Source organism: Sinocyclocheilus anshuiensis, unplaced genomic scaffold (assembly GCF_001515605.1).
Source record: "Sinocyclocheilus anshuiensis isolate Anshui unplaced genomic scaffold, SAMN03320099.WGS_v1.1 scaffold407, whole genome shotgun sequence".
In the NCBI taxonomy this organism is placed as follows: domain Eukaryota; kingdom Metazoa; phylum Chordata; class Actinopteri; order Cypriniformes; family Cyprinidae; genus Sinocyclocheilus; species Sinocyclocheilus anshuiensis.
Window position 1 is genome coordinate 27,576 of NW_015552593.1, and position 21,374 is coordinate 48,949.

Sequence of the window (21,374 nt, forward strand, 5' to 3'; positions counted from 1 at the left end):
AAAAAACACATTATTTTCCACATACTGTACATTATTGTTTCTCCTCTATGCCCCGCCTTTCTGAAACGCGTTGAGTTTTTACAAAGCTCATCGTTCTGAAAAAGCGAGGTGTGATCTGATTGGTCAGCTATCCAGTGCGTTGTGATTGGCCGAATACCTCAAGCGTGTGACGTTTAGATATGAAAACGTACTTACAGGCTGTGACTGAGTCAGCATTATTTGTCAGAACACCGACATTGTACGCTACTCTCCATAAAATGCATTGCTCACATCTGAATATTTGGGTTGAACTGTTCTGGAACAGTGTTGTAAATACAACTTAACCACTGATTTCTTGTCGTGTCCTCTTTTGGAAGGCCAAACAAAGTAGTTTCGCTTTCACAACGAGAAACACAGCGTCTCCACGACATGGCCGCGGCAACAACAATACTACAGTGAGAATAAAAGTTACACCTTCTTTCTTTGCGTGAACATTTGGGCGGTGTTATGCAAATCTTCCCACACAGTGACGTAGACATGTGGAGGCGTGTTTAAACTGTTAATTATCAGTTAACAGTAGCCACTTTATTCATGAAAACTAATCCTGTGTGAAATAGGAGCTTATGTTATGGCTCTAGAGTTCAGGATATTTAAACTATTATCAGGGTTATCAGTTCCAGAGACGCCCTCGCTGTGCTCTAGATTGTCTTTCTGTGTCATGTAACCGGCTCTTAACATGTAAAGAAAGGTGAGCGGTATCGACTTTCTGACCTCCTGATGGTATCTCATAGACACTAGAGCTATATTCTGCAAGAGCTCAAGTAGTAATGTGAATCTAGAGGTGGAGAAGTGTGTTTTCTGTGCATCTAAGAGGGATTTTTGCAGCATACGTTCCCGGAATATGATTTAATGGGAAATGGTCTGTTGTATTGGAGATATTTTAAGCATCATATATATTATCACAAACAGTGCTGAAGAGTAATTCTGTCATGTGTCTTCAGTTACAGAAGTGAACAGAATATGATCACAGTTGTTCAGCTGGGCAAAGTCAACGTTTTATTAGCCTTATTATTCAAAAGTTGTTTGGTTTGCAAATGTGGAGATAAGGTGCTGCAAGCACATGTTTGTGTAAACATAGTAAAAATGAACAGAAGTCAGCACTCCTGAAGAACAAGGCGTATGATCTAGTTTGCATGGCCACAAAATATTATGGCTGGGAATTGTTAAACGCCTCCTCGCAATTCAGTTCTGTATAATTTAATTTTGAGTCAGAGAAACATGAACTTGCAAACATGAAAAGAAAGAAAGAAAAAAAAAACTACCCTGCATTATAAGGGGAGAAGGTCCAGTCATATAAAAATTAAAATTTCTAGTAATTTCATTATGTATTTTTTGTTATGTAGTTTATCTAAATGTTAAAAATATTAATAGTATTTATTTATTATAACTGTTATTTTTTTTTTAGAATTTATTTATTTATTTGTTTGTTTGTGATTTAATTGTTAATGAAAGAATTGTGATGCATCTGTGAATCATGTTTCTTTTTTTTTAAATGCTGTTAGTATATATTTTATTTTATTATGTGTTAGCAGTACTTTAATATTTATTTGTATAGTTTATTTAAAGTATATTTCAAAATGATATTAGTATATATTTTATTTACTTATTTATTTATTTGTGGTTTAAAGCACAATTGTTAATGAAATAATTGTGACGTATCTGTGAATAATTTTTCTCCCTCAAAACAAAAATCTTGACATCAAAATCCTTATTTTTAAATAAGGGGAGATGGTCCATTCTTGCAAAAATCAATGGGAATAATTTATTATTGATAATTAGTTGTTTATTTATTTGTATAGTTCATGTATTTGTTTTAATATGCTATTAGTATATATTTTACTTTATGTATTAGTAGCATTTTATTATTTATTTGTATAATTTATTTAAAATAAACATTTAAAATAAATTTAAAAATGTTATTAGTATATATATATATATTTTTTTTTTATTTGTGCTTTAAAGCACAATTGTTAATAAAAGAATTGTGATGTATCTGAGAATAATTTTTCTCCCACAAAACAGACAAAAATCTCATCATGCTGTCATGTGTCATACCTTGCAGAATTTTACTGCAGATAATATGGCCTGTAGTTTGAAACCCCTGTTGAGTGAAGGCAAACAAGCCTAAATCAGATTGTGTTTCACAGCACTATTTGTTTTACCTTGTTTATTGGCTGATAATCGGGTTGTCTGACCTTACACGGTGCACCTTAATGAACACAGCTCTTAGTGTGTAAATCCATGTTATGCGAGTGTGCTAGAGTGAGGGGCAACGGTGCGATGTCTTGGGTTTCACGGGGGTGATTGTGTTTCTGATGGTTGTCATGATGGAGGTAGAGTTACAGGAACAGGAGAGGCAGGTTCTTAAGGAACGTGGAGAAGCATCTTTGTCCGTAGCACTGATCTTGTGAAGATCTCCGATCATTTCGTCACTCTTTATATTGCTTCTGGTCTTTTGTTCAAATCTATGAGAGAATTCATCCAGACACAATCTAAAATAATTTTCTGGTTCTGTAATTTGTCATTCCCAAAACTGGTACACATCTTCCACCTTTTTTTGTTTTGTAACTAAATATGTTGTGCTTTTGTGCAATAGTTCACCTGGAAATTAAAAATTTGCTGAAAATTTACTCACCTTCAGGCCATCCAAGATGTAGATGAGTTTGAACAGGTTTGAAGATCACTTGCTCACCGATGGATCCTCTGCAGTGAATGGGTGCCGTCAGAATGAGAGTCCAAACAGCTGATAAAAACATCACAATAATCCACAAGTAATCCATTCCAGTCCTTCAATTAACATCTTGTGAAGCAAAAACTTGTGCATGTAATACATTTATCATTAATTATCAAATTATTCAATTATTCAAAACACACTCATCTACATCTTGGATGCCCTGGGGGTGAGTATATTGTCAGCAATTTTTCATTTTTTGGTGAACTATTCTCTTAATGCGGTTGTGCTTTCACCTACCAATAAGCTTAATTGAACCATTTTACCAAGTTTAAATCAATATTTTTTTATTTTATTTTATTTTTGTACATTAAACTGAGATATTATTTCAATTGAGATCAGGGGCCTGTTTCATAAAACAAGTTTACCAAATAATCCAGACTTATTTTGAACCAAATCAACTGACAATACGTCAGACTAATTGAAATAAACCCGGCTTATTTGGTAAACTTGTTTTATGAAACAGGCCCCAGGCCATGTTTTAAGGAAGATGCAAAGGTGCATAAAAGCACAAATCTATGTGTTCTTGTTTGGGTCTGGGATTGTCATCTGATGGTCCTGAGATGATCACAGGAGGTTCGTGATGAGAAGCACGTGACTGATTTCGGTCACCCTCATCCCTCATGTTTTATTCAGAAACAGACAGAATGGAAAATCTCACTCAGGAACCTGAGAGAACGGCCGAGTCTCGATCCCTCCTCCAGCAGCGCAGAAACACTGAGAGATTTGACATCGATTATTTACAGGATCATCATTAGACATTGCCGTTTAGATGCTGGACGAAAAATGAAACAATATTGGCTTCTATTCAGTGATTTGCCACGATGATATATACAATTTTGGGCTTTCCTCAGCAAACAAAGTAGTATGTGATTGTGCATGCAGTTAATTTGATTGTGAGTGTTTCTAATACAAAGACTGAAGGAGTGACAGTAATTTTGTCATCTTTCTGAGTAATCAATTGGCATATTATGTAATTAATTCATTAAAACCCCAATAAATTAAACTATTTTGTTTAGTCTTTAAATGATCTTAATTTGTGGGCTTTTCTCAGCAAAAATGCTGATGTGTGATTGAGCATGCAATTGTGATATTTTGAGTAATTAGCATATACTAAGACCTTAGTACATAAGACCAGTTTATCTTGAACACATTGGTTTAGACAGGTTGTTAAAAAACGACAGTGAGATTAAAATAACATGTTTTTTTTCTTCCTCTTTTGAGGTGGAGTTTCATTTGTGCTTAGTCACTGACCCATATTACTCTGCAGTTGCCTCTCTATTTTTTGTGCCAACTGTCCCCTTGATACTTTTAAGAGTTGAACTATAAAAATAGTTCATGACAAACTTTCTCTTCACCTTTCTGTTGTTATACTTTGCCCTGGATGAAACACTGAGCCGAGCACTGATGTGTTTCTGTCTGTGTGTGTGTGTGTGTCTGTGTCTGTGTGTGTGTGTGTGTATTGTGATAATTTGAGTAATTGACATTGTAATTCATTTACTAAGACCTTAGTATATAAAACAAGTTTTATCTTGAGCATGATGGTCTGGACAGTTGGGTTGTTGAAAAAAATGACAGTGAGATTAAAATGATAACATGTTTTGTTTGTCGTTTGAGGTGGAGTTGATAATCTTGTTTCATTTGTGTTTAGTCACTGACCCATATTACTCTGCTGCAGTTGCCTCTCTTTCTTTTTTCTTTTTTGCAGACTGTCCCTTGATACTTTTAAGAGATGAACTATAAAAATAACTCCTGGAGCCTTGAACTTTACACAGCTACATGACAAAGTTTCTCTTCACCTTTATGTTGTTATATTTTGCCCTGAATTAAACCCCGAGCCGAGTGCTGATGTGTTTCTGTCTCTGTGTGTGTGTGTGTTTCAGGAGTTGTTGGGTGTGTTTTGCCACAGATGAGGATGACCGTACGGCGGAGTGGGTGCGTCCGTGCCGCTGCCGTGGTTCCACTAAATGGGTTCATCAGTCGTGTCTTCAGCGCTGGGTTGATGAGAAACAGAGGGGCAACAGCACCGCACGTGTCGCCTGCCCACAATGCAATGCTGAATACCTTATCGTGTTCCCTAAGCTTGGTATGACAACTCTTTAATGCCGAAGTATGTCGGTTGACATTCTTAAAAATGTGTCTTGGATCCCTGTTTAATATATGGAGTCAACTATACGCCATTTATTAGTTGATTTTCCTAACATTTTTTGGTTGTTGTTTTTGAAAGAAGTCTTTTTTGTTTAGCAACACTGCCTTTATATGATCAGTTAACATTGTAAAATATTACAGTTTAAAATAACTCTTTTTCTATGTGAATCTGTTTTAAAATGGAATTTATTCCTGTGATCAAAGCAGAATTTTCAGCTTTATTACTCGTCTTCAGTGTCACATGATCCCTCAGAAATCATTGTAATATACAGATTAGCTGCTCAAGAAGCATTTCTTATTATTACCAGTGTTGAATACTTTTATATTTTTGTGAAAACCATCATAGATTTTTTTCAGGATTCTTTGATGAATAGAAAGTTCTACAGAACAGCATTTATTTGTAGCATTATAAATGTGAACGTTACTGTCAACTTTTTATGAAATTTAATGCATAATTAAAAAAAAGTATTAATTCCTTGCAAAAAGAAAAAATATTGTTATAGTTTTTGGTATAGGAACAGGTATTAAAACCACTTTTCTTGAGGTTTACATCAGAAATGCTTTTCAAATATCATTCATTTTAAAAGATAATAAACAATTAAACAGTTCACTTTCACATACCACACATGACAAGCAAAATTCTGGACATTTGTGACATACTTTCACTTTCAGACGTTATCAAACTTCATCAAATGTCACTATGGTAGTTATGAATAGTTGCACTTGTTTATTTAGTTTTTTGTACTTAGTAGGTCAATCCTGATTCCAGAGAAATCCCTCTTTTGATATTGGTGATGAGGATTTGCTTGTGATTCCAGTAATCCGCTGCTCATGAAACGAAATGTCATTTTTCATCCTCTTGTGTGTCGTCACTTATGTAAATTGATCAGGTTGAGAGTATAACAGCATTAGTTTCTCTTCTCTCTTGCTCTCTGTCTCTTTCCACAGCCATGGGTTTATTCTGGGATACGGTTGTCAGGGTGACCGTGGCCAGCTGTGAAATTGCACCAATCATGCTCTCCGTTCAACATTCAAACTGTAGAAATGAGAGCGACGCAGTCAGACAGAGACGAATGTCACAACTCGAGAATATGAGGGTTTCCTGCACCACTGCTTAGTCTATGACTCCACAGCAAAAGCATTTCATTTAGTTGCATTGTGAGCTTGTCTTCTGAATTGAATGTGATGATCAAGAAAGATTGGGAAACAAAAGATATGCCATGTGAATAGTGAAGTGGGTTTCACTGATTCTTTTCAATGAGTTGGTTAAATTTCAGAATAATTTTTAATCAGTACTTTCCAATATTGAATGAAATATACACTAAATATTCACTATGTTCACTTAAAAAAAAAAAAAACAGAAATGAATACTTTTATTTACCAAGGATGCATTAAACTTAATCAAATTTTTATTTCAAATAAATGCTGTTCTTTTGGACCTTCTATTCATCAAAGAATACAAAAAAATGTATCAGAGTTTCCACAGAAACATATTAAGCAGCACAACTTGTTTTCAACATTGATGATAATAATAAGAAATGTCTCTTGAGCAGCAAATCAGCATATTAGAATGATTTCTGAAGGATCGTGACACTGAAGAGCGGAGTAATGATGCTGAAAATTCAGCTTTGATCGCAGGAATAAATGACATTATAAAATATATTCAAATAGAAAACATATTGACGTATTGTTGGCTTCCTTCAATTTATTCCTTGAATTTTCTTTACTTGGTCTTTAAAATGACTTGGTCTTAAATATATGTTTTCAGAAACCCTGAATTCAGCAGATAGAAATGTGCACAACTAGGTTGAAGTTCATGCATGAGATTTTAAACAAGATTGTGCTGAACTGACTGAAGGAAGTCACTGACAGAAGGAAGAGGAAGGTATTTCTGTTGTTCATAAAGTCTTTGTGTGCTCCTGGTATCAGAGATGAAAATCCTGATGGGTCACATTCAGGTGTTTGATTTCAGCGGCGCGTGGACGAGGACGTCCTTTCACATCAGACAGACGGGTCACGCTGTACGCATAGAACTATATAATATACAGTGCAGTACTTCACAAACACTCTCTCATTTCTTCCACAGGACGCACTGTGTTCCTGTTCCAGGGCTTTATGTAGGTTATAACAGTGAGTGAAGTCTTAGTGGATGCATTGCTCTATTAAACCCGTCCGGAGTTATTTCACGTATTAAGCCTTCAGAGTTTCCCTGTCGAATTTAGTAAGTGTCTTAGAATAACATTATTGTCCCATATTTAGACACGTGTATCTGTCCTGCTCTACTTAATGATAAAGACACTGTCTACAGCACCATTCAAGATTTTTATGTTTTTTAAAGGGTCTCTGATGCTTACCAATGCTGTATTTATTTGATCAAAAATACAGTAAAACAGTAATATTGTGAAATATCATTACAATTTAAAATACAATTTGTTTTAAAATAAAACAATTTATTATTGTTTTCTTTTTTAATATACTTTAATATGCAAAGCTGAATTTTCAGCAGCCATTACTTCAGTCTTCATTGTCCTTGCCAGTGCTGCATGAAATACTGGCAATTTTTACGATGTTTTTTTTCTTTTTTTACATAGGAATGTCATTATATGTTTTTTATAAATATCAATTAATTATTTATTAATTAATTTTTTTAGAGAGCGTTTTCTCACAAAATTGTTGCAATGCATTATGGACTTGTCATATCCATAAAGGATGCATGTATTGATTCCTTAGAATTTGGCCCAAATGATTGCTAAAATAAATTATATTTTTCTTAAAAAAAAAAGAAAAAAGGAACATGAATATGAAGCCTAGTTTTATGACTGTTAAGATTTTTTTTCTTTTTGATACAAAACAAAATCGAATTGTTATAACTGTAATATGAACAAAATATAATATCCATGAAGGATTCCTTAAAATAAATTTTTTTCTTGAAAAAAAAAAAAAAAGATGCCTACTTTGATAACTATTAGGATTTGTTTTCCTTTCTCCGTGTTTGAGGCAAAAAAAGTTCCAAAAAAATCCATGAAGGATATATGCAATGATTCCTTGGAATAATTATATCTAGCTAAAATGATTAAATCTTAATCTCAGAAGGCAGCATAATCTAGCTGTAGTGTATCTATGTTGCCATAAAATGCTCCCTAGGTAGGTAGCTGACTATGGTTTGGCACTTTAGTTGGGCTTTTATATATGGGCACAGATCTGCCACTTTGCTCAGAAAAGCCATAACTGTGAAGGTGAAAGACCATCTGTCTTTTTCAAATATATTACTGCTGATTAACTTTCAAGATGTTCTTCCGACCAGTGCAGCTGACATCACATTGAAGTTGTTTTATGCAGCCTGGCATTGGAGAGGGTTTGTAGGGAACAGAAAGTCCTTGTTCCACAGCAGTTCTTTGGCAGAGCAGTGAAGCTGGTGTAAAACGAGGAAGAATAGACTGCAGATGTATTCCTGCTAAGCGGAGTTTATTTTTAATGATCTTAATAATGGAATCTGTGGCCGGCAGCAGAAATGCCTGAGTGTTTCCTCTTGCCAGTAGCCATTAGGTTGATGCTGCAGCGCTTAGAGAGAATGTGAACCAGATTCCGGCGCTGTCATCGGAATATTCCATATTAATATTCTCGAGAGGGGTCAGTGATCCCAGCACACACACACACACACACACACACACAACTGAAGACTGTCTGCCCTGCATTTGAGTTCTGATTTAATGTGTGTTGAAGGTTATTTTACACACAGAAACTTCTCAGAAATCTATACAGGAACTTTTTGGTGAAGAGATTATTTTGTACATTTTTGTGTATTTGATTGTGTATTCTTTGGTTTTTCAGTAATGACAGCTTATATCTCTTTTCAGGCCTAAAAATAAAATAAAATAAAATAAAATAATAAAATAAAATATTTTGCACTGAAATAATTAAGTCAATTATAAAATACAGATTAAAATAATAATAATAATAATAATAAAAAGTAATTTCTATTATGGTAAAGGTAAGATGGTGGTAGTTTGTGCAGTTGTTGTGAAAATAATGTCTCACAATTATTGTCCATAATTGTTATGAGGATAGTAAAAAATATTTTCTTCATTTTCTCTTTAGTATGTATTTATATATTATGTATATACAGTGGGTACGGAAAGTATTCAGACCCCCTTAAATTTTTCACTCTTTGTTATATTGCAGCCATGAAAAATTTAAGGGGGTCTGAGTACTTTCCGTACCCACTGTATAGAGAGAGAGAGAGAGCGTGCCTTTTACAGTTTTCGATAAAGATGCACTACTGTTCAAAAGTGATTTTTTAGTCAGAAATACAGTAAAAACAGTAAATACTATTACAATTTAAAATAATAATTTTCCATTTTAATGTTTATTTATATATTATTTAAGCTTATTTTTATGTTTTAGGTGAAATCTGAAATGTTCTTGACAGATTTTGTGTTAAACTACTTTGCTTTTAACTTCTATAGTTGATAAAGCCGCAGTTCCATGTACAGTAATGGATTAAAATGCTCAGTGTATGATATATGGGAAAACTGGAAGTCATGATTCACCAGAGAAGGAAGGAAATGAACGTGAAAATAAGCTCTTGAGTCTCCAGAGAGTCGTCCTAGACATCTCCTGCAGTGGAGGGTATTTATAGGTTGAGAGGAAAGCAGGTTGTCAGTCAGTAAATATGACATGATTTCCTCTTGATGTCCACCTTGACTGTTTCCTCATTCCTATTTAGGACTGTTACACTGTGTGCTTTGTAGTGATCGTAAAACTTTATTCCCAAGTCATTTAGGATGTAGTCATCATTGGTCAAGTATATTAAGAGCAATAAAGTGCTTATCACTCCCATCAACTGCAGTGTGTCATCATGGTCAGTCATAGTGAATTAAACAGGATGATCGGCAGTAATTTGTGTGCTCTTTCTGTGGACAATTTAAAATTTTGATAATCACATATTCTCATTTGTAAGTTGCTTTGGATAAAAGTGTCTGTAAATATATAGCCAGAAGAGCATTTGATGGCCTGTTGATTCCCAACACGTTGTTTCCAGATCATAATATCATCTTCTACCCCCTGCTGGAGAGGCAGGGAACCAGAGACACTTCTTTACTTTCTGGATTCATCACCCACTTGATCCTCACATGATGGTCACATGATTCAAACCTCAATATCACCTAGTTTTTTATTATTTAATATCTCTCTTGTTTCGTGATATTGTTTCTTAAATGGCTTAATGTCTGCATGGTGATATAAATAACAATATACTGTAGAGCCTTTTACAGTTTCCTATAAAGATGAACTACATTTCAAAAGTTTGGGGTTGGGAAGATTTAAAACAAAAAGTTTTACAAATAAGTATCTTGCTCGCCAAGCTACATTAATTTGATCAGAAATTGTTGTGAAATATTATTGCAATTTAAAATCACTATTTTCTATTTGAATATATTTTAAAGGGGTCCTATTATGCTTTTTCACTTTTTCAACTTTAGTTAGTCTGTAATGTTGCTGTTTGAGCATAAAAAAGACCTGTGAAGTTACAAAGCTCAAAGTCCAGTTCAAAAGGAGATATTTTATTTAACAGAAATCACTTTTCAAAAACTACAACGAACGACTCGTTTGGACTACAACGCATATTTTCCGGGATTTGTGATATCACAAATATGGACGAATGGGACGACACCTGGTTGAGCTGCACTAGAGAAGGCAACGAGTGTTATCACTATGTCGGAGACATGCTAGCTTTCCCAAGGCAGACGAACTTAAAGTGGTTACAATCATCCTGGTTTAAATCGCGCTCAAATTGATTTGATATCGACACAATATTTACACTGAAGCTCGCAGGCGGCTATGGTAAGGGGAATGACATTTCCTGACCAGGCGCCGAGTGCTGCCAATCACAACACACACTGACCCAGCTAACCAATCACAACCTACACTGGCCCAGCTAACCCAGCAATCACAGCACATTTCGTATTTCAGAAGGTGGGCCTTCATTTGATACAGGAACTATTCGAGCCGTTCGTGCCAGACTGGGGAGAGATGTGTTGTAATATTGTAAAATATGTGAAAAATAATGTGTTTTTTGAACAACCTAGTATGAGAGTCTGTTCTAGTACACCCCCAAAACAAAATCAAGACTTTGGAAAAGAGCATAATAGGACCCCTTTAAAATGTATTTCTTCCTGTGATGGCAAAACTGTATTTTCAGCATCATTACTATAGTTTTCAGTGTCACATGATCCTTCAGAAATCATTCTAATATGCTGATCTGCTGCTCAATTTCTGATTATTACCAATGTTTAAATGAGTTGTATCTTTGAGGAAAATTGCTAGTGTATTCGTAGTTGAGATCATTGGCAATGGCATTATGCTATAATTGTTTGGTATGTAAACATAAGTTTATTTAGTTAATTCTGCCAAAATATTGTTTGAAGTACAGTGTGTTTTTGTGTGCAGGGCCGGTGGTGTATGTGCTGGATCTGGCAGACCGGTTGATCTCGAAGGCCTGTCCGTTTGCTGCTGCTGGTATCATGGTGGGATCTATTTACTGGACGGCCGTCACATACGGCGCTGTGACAGTCATGCAGGTGAGACGTCACTCACAGATGAAATGATTTTACAAGCGTTATTTGATTCTTAAGAATCTGTCTCTCAGGTTGTGGGTCATAAGGAAGGTCTGGATGTGATGGAACGAGCCGATCCTCTCTTCTTGTTGATTGGTCTGCCAACCATCCCAGTTATGCTAATTCTAGGGAAGATGATTCGCTGGGAGGATTATGTGCTCCGCCTCTGGAGGAAATACTCCAATAAGCTTCAGATCCTCAACTGTATTTTCCCAGGTCAGTGGTGACAGTGTGTGTGTGTGTGTGTGTGTGTGTATATTGTTCGCCTAGGCTGCATTTATTTAATCAAAAATACAGTAATATTTATTGTTTATTATTGCAATTTGTGTGTTAATGTATTTAAAAATTTTATTTATTCCTGTTGTAAAGCTGAATTTTCAGCATCGTTACTCCAGTCTTCAGTGTCACATGATCCTTCAGAAATCATTCTAATATGCTGATTTGTTATTAAGTTGAAAATAAATGATAAGAGATAAGTTTATCCGATATAGTTCTTAATATACTTAGCTTAGTTTTACATATTATTGCATACAATTTTAATTTAATTTATGGGTAATAGCTTATCTAAGGTTCACAGTTAAACTCAAATCAAATTAAAACACAAAAAATAAGATTCAAATGAGACAACCAAGAATAAATAAATATTTAACTAAAAAAAAATATATATATATATATATATTGGATGTTGGATGTACAGTGGGTACAGAAAGTATGAAAAATTTAAGGGGGTCTGAATACTTTCCGTACCCACTGTATCAGTTTCATAAATACTCATTCACTACGTTTAAAAATACCATCTTTATCTATATTATGTAATTTCAGACATTTTTATATTTGTACATATCCAAATTTAATCATGTTTTATTTGTTATGATATAAATTAATGTTTATTATTTAAAAATTATATGTATTATTTAATATAAATACATATGTGACCCTGGACCACAAAACCAGTCTTAAATAGCACAGGGATATCTGTAGCAATAGCCAAAAATACATTGTATGGGTCAAAATTATCCATTTTTCTTTTATGCCAAAAAATCATTAGGATATTAAGTAAAGATCATGTTCCATGAAGATATTTTGTAAATTTCCTACTGTAAATATATTAAAACTTAATTTTTGATTAGTAATATGCATTGCTAAGAACTTCATTTGGACAACTTTAAAGGCGATTTTCTCAGTATTTTGATTTTTTTTGCACCCTCAGATTCCAGATTTTCAAATAGTTGTATCTCAGCCAAATATTGTCCTACCCTAACAAACCATACATCAATGGAAAGCTTATTTATTCAGCTTTTCAAAAAATTGAGCCTTATTGTGGTCCAGGGTCACATATGGTCTAATATTTGAAATATTACAGTTATAGATGTTATAGACATTTCCTAATATATATTCTTAATTGTAAAGTTAATTTTAACACTAATATAAAATAATGCAAATAAAATGTTAATTAATTCAACACCTATTTTACACAATATTTACTCAGAATTCAATATCTGAAACCAGTTTGAAGTGCCAAATGGAAAGCTAAACTGCCTGACATGTCTGTTCATCACTACTTATATTGTTTATTACAAGCTTCTGTGAAACGGTCACCAAAAATGTTGATAAATCTTGTTTCTCACCCTGTCATGCGCAGGTATCGGCTGCCCAGTGCCGAGGATCCCGGCGGAGGCCAGTCCGCTGGCCGATCACATGTCTGCCACACGCATCCTGTGCGGCGCCCTCGTGTTCCCCACCATCGCCACCATCGTGGGTAAACTGATGTTCAGCAGCGTCAACTCCAATCTTCAGAGGACCATTCTGGTACGAGAATATAATGGAAAACTATCACAGTGGTTTATACACACGTAACCTCACACTGATCTCTCTGTCTCAGGGTGGCATTGCGTTTGTGGCTATTAAAGGGGCGTTTAAGGTTTATTTCAAGCAGCAGCAGTATCTCCGACAAGCTCATCGCAAGATCCTCAATTTCCCTGAGATGGACGAGGCCTGAGCTCATCATCAAACCTCTGCTGGATTCCATGATTTCACGCAGCTTTGAGAGACACTACCGGACTTTCACAGACGCTGGATTTGGTTTTCTCTTCTTCCTCGGGAATGTGACTATTGCGTTTGGAGTTTGAACAGTGATTCAGCTTTGTTTCAGTTGATCTAATCAGACCTGAGAGTTGCGCGTTACTTATTTTATGGGCTTTGACATTTTAAGAAAGAGACTGAGGAAAACAAATATTGAAAGAAGGTTTTATATTAATAAGTGGTTGTTTTATATTGAATTAGAAATGTTCAGGTGAATCATCTTTAAAGCATCCTTAACATGCAAAAGACGACGTGCCGTTTCACATGAAGCACTTTTGTCCCCTCATTAACAATTAGACTTGCATATGCAATGATAAATACTAAAGGCAAATGTAAACATCTAAAGCAGTATAAATATATATATAGTTTCTCGTAATAATCTTATAAAATAATCTTTTTTGTTGTTGTTCTTCTCGGATGAATTTCATAAAGAAATTTCCTCATTTCCTGTTATATTTCACACCAAAGTCAAAAGAAATCAATTGTTTTGCATATAAAAAAGGCAAGTCTGGGCACAATTATTTTTGTTTCAGTTTAGTACATATCATGTATACTATTAAAATGATACTTTACAAATATCTCTAATTGAAATAGTTTTTTAGCATTTAATCATGGAAATAATTTCACAAATCAAAAAAGTCCCATTGCTTTTTTAATGCAATATTTGATTTTTTTTTTGTCCATTTTGGGATGAAATATGACAGCTTCTGTGAAACTCACCATCTTGCCTGTGTTCACATAATCTAAGCGATCAGCTGATCATGTTTTATTTCCATCTTTGTGCTGTTGATGCCTGAGTTTCAGGGAATTTGTCTTTTATAGTCTGTCTGTTAAGGACCCTTGTACAAACCGAGAATCCAGTGTTTGGTCCTTAATCCATCACTTTATTAAAACATTATGGTACTTGATGACTCATAACTGCTGTTAATAAACCTGTCTCATTATATATTCCCAGCGATAAAGAGTCTTGTGTAGAACAGTGAACTTTAAGAGTATTAGTGGCCTTTTTATTACACCAGGACAATATATGCGTCTTAAAGGTTACATGGTTCAGATGGACAGCTAGGTTTATTTGGTGAACATGCCAATTTTTTTCTGAATCATTGTGTTTGATGACTTCTAATTAATGTAGTGCTTCTGTTTTATCTCCAGCCATTAGCAACTGTGAAGTTTCCGACCATTACTACACTACAGTGGGCAGTGAGAGGCAGGTGTTTTATTGTAAAGAGCTTGTGCAATTAATTAAACTTCACACCTAATTAGCTTTTGGAGTACTATTTGTCCATAGAGCTCAAGTACATCATTACAGCTTCTTGATGATAGGCGTAACCCTGAAAGAACATGCTTAATGGTGACATAGGTGCTAAGAAATAGTGTTTATGTACACCAACTGCGAGACTAGAAGTAGCAGACGAGTTTTTCTGTTGCCCAAATAGGATTTTATTCTTTTCAGCATCTAATTGTGCTGTATAATATCAGTGGGGTATGTATGTATGTTGTACAGATGAAGCATAATGCCAAATACAGAACATGTATGTTGTACAGATATGGCTTCTGAATTTATGGTTTCCTGGTTGATTTATGTAAATAGATGTATTTTTCCAATGCCTGACTGTGTGTGTTGGGCAGTTTGAGTTTTTAACTTGGACTAAAATGTTTCTTAGCATTGAGATAAATTATGTGATCTACTCCTAAAATCTAGCATATAAACTGATAGTATCATTTTTGTGTCACTAATGATACAAATGGACTGCAATTGTGTTGCTGCTGCTCTCGGTACAGAACTTATGTTTTCAAGCTTCATCTTTACACTGTAAAAAATCCAACTTTTGAAAAGTTCTACTAACCAATGTAAAGAAGTAGCCAGAACAAAGAAATTTTAGTTGGAGAAGTCAGTTAAATTTTTTGTGTGAACTGAACAAAAATACTCTAAACATGTCGCTAGCAAAAGTTGTTTTGTTTACCTTACTTAGATACTCAAGTATTTGTTCACAACATATCCAAATGTTCTCCCAACTTTTCAAATTGAGTCATCTGAGCAAACAATTTTACACGGAACAATATTGCACAAGTTCCCAGCATGCATTGCAGCTTGAAAACATTTTATGTTAATTATTATTAAAGGGGTCATATGATGCGATTTCAAGTTTTCTTTTCTCTTTGGAGTGTTACAAGCTGATTGCAACTTCAGGGATCTTATCTATGCACAAAGACTAAAGTCTCAAAACCAAAGAGATATTGAGTGCTTGCGGTGTTCGACCAATCACAATGCACTGGGTCAGCTGGCCAATCAGAGCAGACTGCGCTTGTCGGAAGGAGGGACTTTGTAGAAAACGAAGCGTTTGAGAGAGGCGGGGCATAGAGGACCTACAATAATGAACAGTATTTGAAAAATAATGTGTTTTTTTAACATTAAAGCATGTCAACATATTCTGTTACACCAAATACACAAAATAATGATCTTTAAAAAAAAAGCATCATATGACCCCTTTAAAATAGTATCATCACTGGCTTAATTTATGCTGCTGCTGTTGTCAGTGTCACTGTCAGTTAGCTGTCATGTAGATCAGAGTTCATATTTTTACTGATTTAAAATTTGTTGATCCTCACTGTGGTTGAGAATTGGGTGCTGAGGTACTTACTGTATGTGCATCTCATTGCAACTTGTTTAATACATTTGTCTATGTCTGCTTTTAGTTTTAAGAGGCAAATACTACCCATATTATGTAGAAGGCTTTGAAAATAAACAAATCTAAAAGAAAGGGGTTTGTTTAAAAAGATTAGCATTGCAAAATGCTACAAATCTTTGGTTGCTGACAAATCGTTTAACACTCAGTAGACTGACTTTTATTCATTAGATGAACTAAAGTTAAGTTGTCGGTTGCTAGTTTAACTTTAGTTGAGTGCGATAGGTTGCTTAATTTTTTTTTTTAGTTAGGTCAACTTTTTTTTTTTTTTTTTACAGTTTAGGGCGGCAATATGTACAAACAAAATAAAACCCGTGAAAATTAATGGAAGCAGGAAACCTTTCAGGAATCAAGGTAGGCCTATTTATGAGTCCATTAAAATATTAAACGAATTTGACTGGCTATACTAGGCTTTTTGCTTCTCTTTAAAGGGGTCATATTATGCTTTTTTTTAAAGATCATTATTTTGTGTATTTGGTGTAACAGAATATGTTGACATGCTTTAATGTTAAAAAAACACATTATTTTTCAAATACTGTACATTATTGTAGGTCCTCTATGCCCCGCCTCTCTCAAACGCTTCGTTTTCTACAAAGTCCCTCCTTCCGACAAGCGCAGTCTGCTCTGATTGGCCAGCTGACCCAGAGCATTGTGATTGGCCGAACACCGCAAGCACTCGTTGGAAATATAACGCCCCTTACCATAATCGCGAGCTTCATCTTTCAAAATAAAAGTAAAGACAAAGCCCGAAAGGGGAACAGAGTCGCGTAACTTGAAATCGCATCATATGACCCCTTTAAATCATTTTGATTCAATAAATTTAAATTTAAATAAATTTACAATGTACAAGTATAAGACTATTATAATGCTTACAATGAACATCAGAAATGATTATTTTAATGGCTTTGCCGCCTGGTTATTATAGTTAAAGATGAAGTGTTTCTGTGCCTTCTTTGCAAACGCCACCTTATTACACCCTTACAGTTATTCTTATAATTACAATATCTTCCTGTTTTTTTGCTGAGGCTTGACAGTAAAGAGCTAATTTAAGTGGCAAAAACTTGAGTTTAGCTTACCTGTCGAGAAGCTAGGCTACTCCCCAAAATCGGTGACTCGATTGAAACAAATATTCCGTCAAATTCTCCTCCAACTTGTAAAAGCACCGACAATGTTTACCCTAGTTTTAACCCGACGTCTTTGCGTTTTCTGGCAAGTATTCAAATACCGACTTGTAGGCCTAACGTTACGTTACGTTACTTGTGTAACAGAAATCAGAATTTCTTTTCCCGCGTAACGCCTCCGCAAGCGGGCCCACAAATCATTTGATTTAGATCGAAACTTCGGGGCGCAGATAACAAATCTTTTTTTATTTGTTAACAGTACAAAACATCAAACCATTAAGGCAGTACAGTTATAAAAAGGAAACAAAGAAAAAGGAAGAAAGAACAAAAAGAATACACAAACCCACATCCTTTAAGAATTAATATGGTTTTGTTAGGAACCATGTTTTTTTTGTACAACCACAGTTTTACTACAAATACCATGGTTTAAATAGTAACCATGTTTGGGTTTATTTTTCACCTAAAGAGGACATATAGGATGATTAGGTGCAGCTTTCACTGCTTTAGGATTAACAGAACTTTCAGTATACTTATAGATCAACTTTGAATAAAGAAAAGAGAGCCAGGTTTAGGGTTTTATGTATGTGAAATTTAGCTAGCAGGAAACACAAATTAAGTTGTATTCTCTTTCGAGTAGTCAAATTTCTCTGTGTGGGTACATTGCCAAACAAGTGAACAAATCTTCATCAGAAGAGTGACAAAAACAGCAACTCACTTTAATGTTTGACTCATAATCAAGTCCTTAAGCTTTTTGTGAAATTTAGAGCAACTCATTTATCTGTTGCTGGACCTTATCATATTTAAGGAGAGAACTCTTATAGATCAGTGGTAGGGACACGTCCACATGTCTCTAAATGCATATTACTTAGTAAAGTACATAAATACATAAAATATTAAATGAATACAAAATATGGCACTAAATGCAACAAACTCATGGAAATGTGATACTTTGAAAACACTTCTGCATGCTAATTTTGAAAGCTGTATATTTTAAATGCATTACGGTACATTAATGAAGGTAATGTTGAAATTATTTTCTATAGTAATCAATAGCATAGGTGAAGCTGAGCAGTGTGCAAGTTATATTTAAGGCAGAATATTCCTTTAAAGGGGTCATATGATATTGCTAAAAAGAACATTATTTTGTGTATTTGGTGTAATGAAATGTGTTTATGCGGTTTAAGGTTAAAAAAACATTATTTTCCACATACTGTACATTATTGTTTCTCCTCTATGCCCCGCCTTTCTGAAACGCGTCGATTTTTACAAAGCTCATCGTTCTGAAAAGCGAGGTGTGCTGTGATTGGCCAGCTATCCAGTGCGTTGTGATTGGCCGAATACCTCAAGCGTGTGACGGAAATGTTACGCCCCTCACATACTGTGATGCCGTCCGGCCGGAGCGACGAGACAAAGACATTAAAAGCCATTATAAACTAGACATTTGTTGCATCCAGTGGGGACATAACTACGGATTATAATGACTTACACGGTCTTTTTACGCGTTGCATTGCTTCGCGCTGCATAAACATAAAACCATGTCTGCATTTGTGATCGGAGAAATGACAAACAACAAGCACTACTCCATCTCTAAAAATCCCTAAATTAAATGTTTAAGGTTCAATCTTCAAAGAAAAATCTTAAGTGCAGATCAAAAAGACAGAAAAACAACACAAATGAGTTCATACGATTGTTTAATTATCATAAACACAGAAAGCTCTCCCACAGATACACATTCCCCAGATGCACTTCAAAACCACCTAATAAACACGAGAGATCTCAACTGTAGAACCGTTTCCACCTCATGACTGCGGTTTGGTACATATAAGCCCATTCCTTGGATTTGGACAATGTAACATCTTACACTCATTCATGCAGAGTAACTCATTAAATCCTGCTCTTCTAGATTTCTTTACTCTTATATCCTGCCTACAGTGCGAGCAAAACACATGACATCAGGTTACAGGAGACGGTGAGAACCACAAGCATCTGTTGCAGTCACTGACCTACAGAACTCTGAGCTGATTCTAGAACAGTTAAAGGGATTTGGGGTGCAACAAATGCTCCGATTGCATGCGAAATGCGTTTTTGGAATTTAAAGTAATCTAGAAGTTCACCCCCCACCCACGAAATTAAAATAAATACAAGTGTCATTTACTCAGCCTCATGTCATTCCAAACCTGTTGTCTCTATACGGAACAAAAAGATGTTTAGCAGAACGTCCAAGCTGCTTTTTTCCCCACAAAATAAAAGCACTCGGTGACCCAGAGCCAAATAAATGAGTTCATACAAAAATAAACACTTTCATCATTAACTCACCTTCATTTCGTTTCAATCCTGTATGCCTTTTTTTTTTTGGAAACAAAAAATATTTGAGAAATATTTCCACACAATGGAAGTCAGCTGGGTCTAAAATTGTTTCGACCCCAACGTTCTTCATTTACATTTCTCTCCAAAGTGAAAATTGACATTTTCTCATCCTCGTGTCGTTGCAAATCAAACATGTTTTCATCTTACTGGTTGTGCAATAATCCAAATCATTTGAAGCCATATGATTGTATTGTGATGAACAGACTTCAATTTAAATTTTGAAAAAATAAAAATTACATTAAAGCAGCTATGATTTTCAGTTCTTTCAGAATTATTTATATACTATAGCATAATATTTTTAATCAGTATTTTCAGTTTTAATTTTAATTAAGGTTTTAGTAATTTTAGTACGTGGTTTTGAAATTATTAGTTTCTTATTTCTTTTTAGCTTTATGTAGCTTCCCCCACCCCCCTCTAAAATGTATATTTTATTTCAGCTTTATTTCAATTACTAAAGAGTTTAATAACAACACTGTCACAAAGCTATTAAATGGCTTCAGAAGATTTGAAATATAGGTCACATGGACAACTTTTACGGTTCTTTTATGCCGTTTTTCGAGCTTGACAGTCACGGTTCCCATTCACTTTCATTGCATGGAAAGGAACTGCATGAACATTTCACCAAACTTCTTTTTTCATGAAAGAGAATGTCATACAGGATTGGAACGCCACGAGAACCAATACAATTACTACATTTATGGATGAACTACTCTGAACTATTCCTTTAAATTCAAAAACAAAAATACAGACCACTAAAACCAATGCAGTGAGATGCCTGATTATATCCATCTTAGTGATACAACCAAACTCATCTAAGTTTATACCCTGTTTTGCAGAGTATGAAACAGTATTCATTATTTTGATGGACGTGGTAGGATGGTCGTTGAGTTTCTAAAAAATGCAGCATACAGTCGATTTGATACGCCTGAGTAAGTCCAGAATAAATCTCAGCACTAGAAACACAAGTGATGTTGAAGACTTGGCTCGAGACAAGGCTAACACACACCTGAGATGAGGACACACATGGATTACAGACTGACACGATATTCCTGCATCAGCGCAGGTAAATTACAGCACAGACCAAGTCTAGTTCTTGTCTAATCAGTTTCTCGGAACCAAGCTCAAACCATGTCAAGAAAAACGCCTAGTATAGAGTTTAAGACACTAGTCATAGGTCCTGTAAGTCACATTATTGCTTGTGAGGAGTGCATAATCACAAGTCAAGACAGAAGTAGTAAATAAACCCAGTTAAAGGGGATTTCTGAGTCAGTTTCACGCAACAACTCCTGAAATGTCGTCGTGTTGCATGTGGACATCGGTATATGGGCGAGTTTGATCGAACTAAGCATCCTGAAAAACACAATCTGCATCATTCATGATCATATTCATGTTAAATCGTTTGGAAAAACCAGTGGTGCATGAACTCTTGCATTCAATTGTGTAAAACTTAAAACTCAAATCAAAAGTGTCTTAAAACATTCTTATGTGAGGTTTTCACAAACGATTTACATAATTAATGTTTCATGAGTGGAATTTGTATTTCTATTATGACACTGAGTTTAGGTCAGGGTTTCAGGTATATTAT

At 34.9% G+C, this 21,374-nt stretch overlaps 1 protein-coding gene across 1 annotated transcript in view; it reads left to right on the forward strand.

The window, feature by feature from the left end:
- The window catches only part of marchf5 (membrane-associated ring finger (C3HC4) 5), a 21,530-nt gene extending 6,222 nt beyond the window's left edge, over positions 1-15,308 (forward strand). Inside the window, exons 2-6 of the mRNA XM_016456512.1 lie at positions 4,654-4,856; positions 11,366-11,496; positions 11,565-11,748; positions 13,175-13,341; positions 13,415-15,308. Coding sequence (XP_016311998.1) covers positions 4,654-4,856; positions 11,366-11,496; positions 11,565-11,748; positions 13,175-13,341; positions 13,415-13,531 — 802 coding nt within the window. The 3' untranslated portion in view covers positions 13,532-15,308. The remainder of the gene's footprint in view (positions 1-4,653; positions 4,857-11,365; positions 11,497-11,564; positions 11,749-13,174; positions 13,342-13,414) is intronic.
- Positions 15,309-21,374: the final 6,066 nt, after the last annotated feature.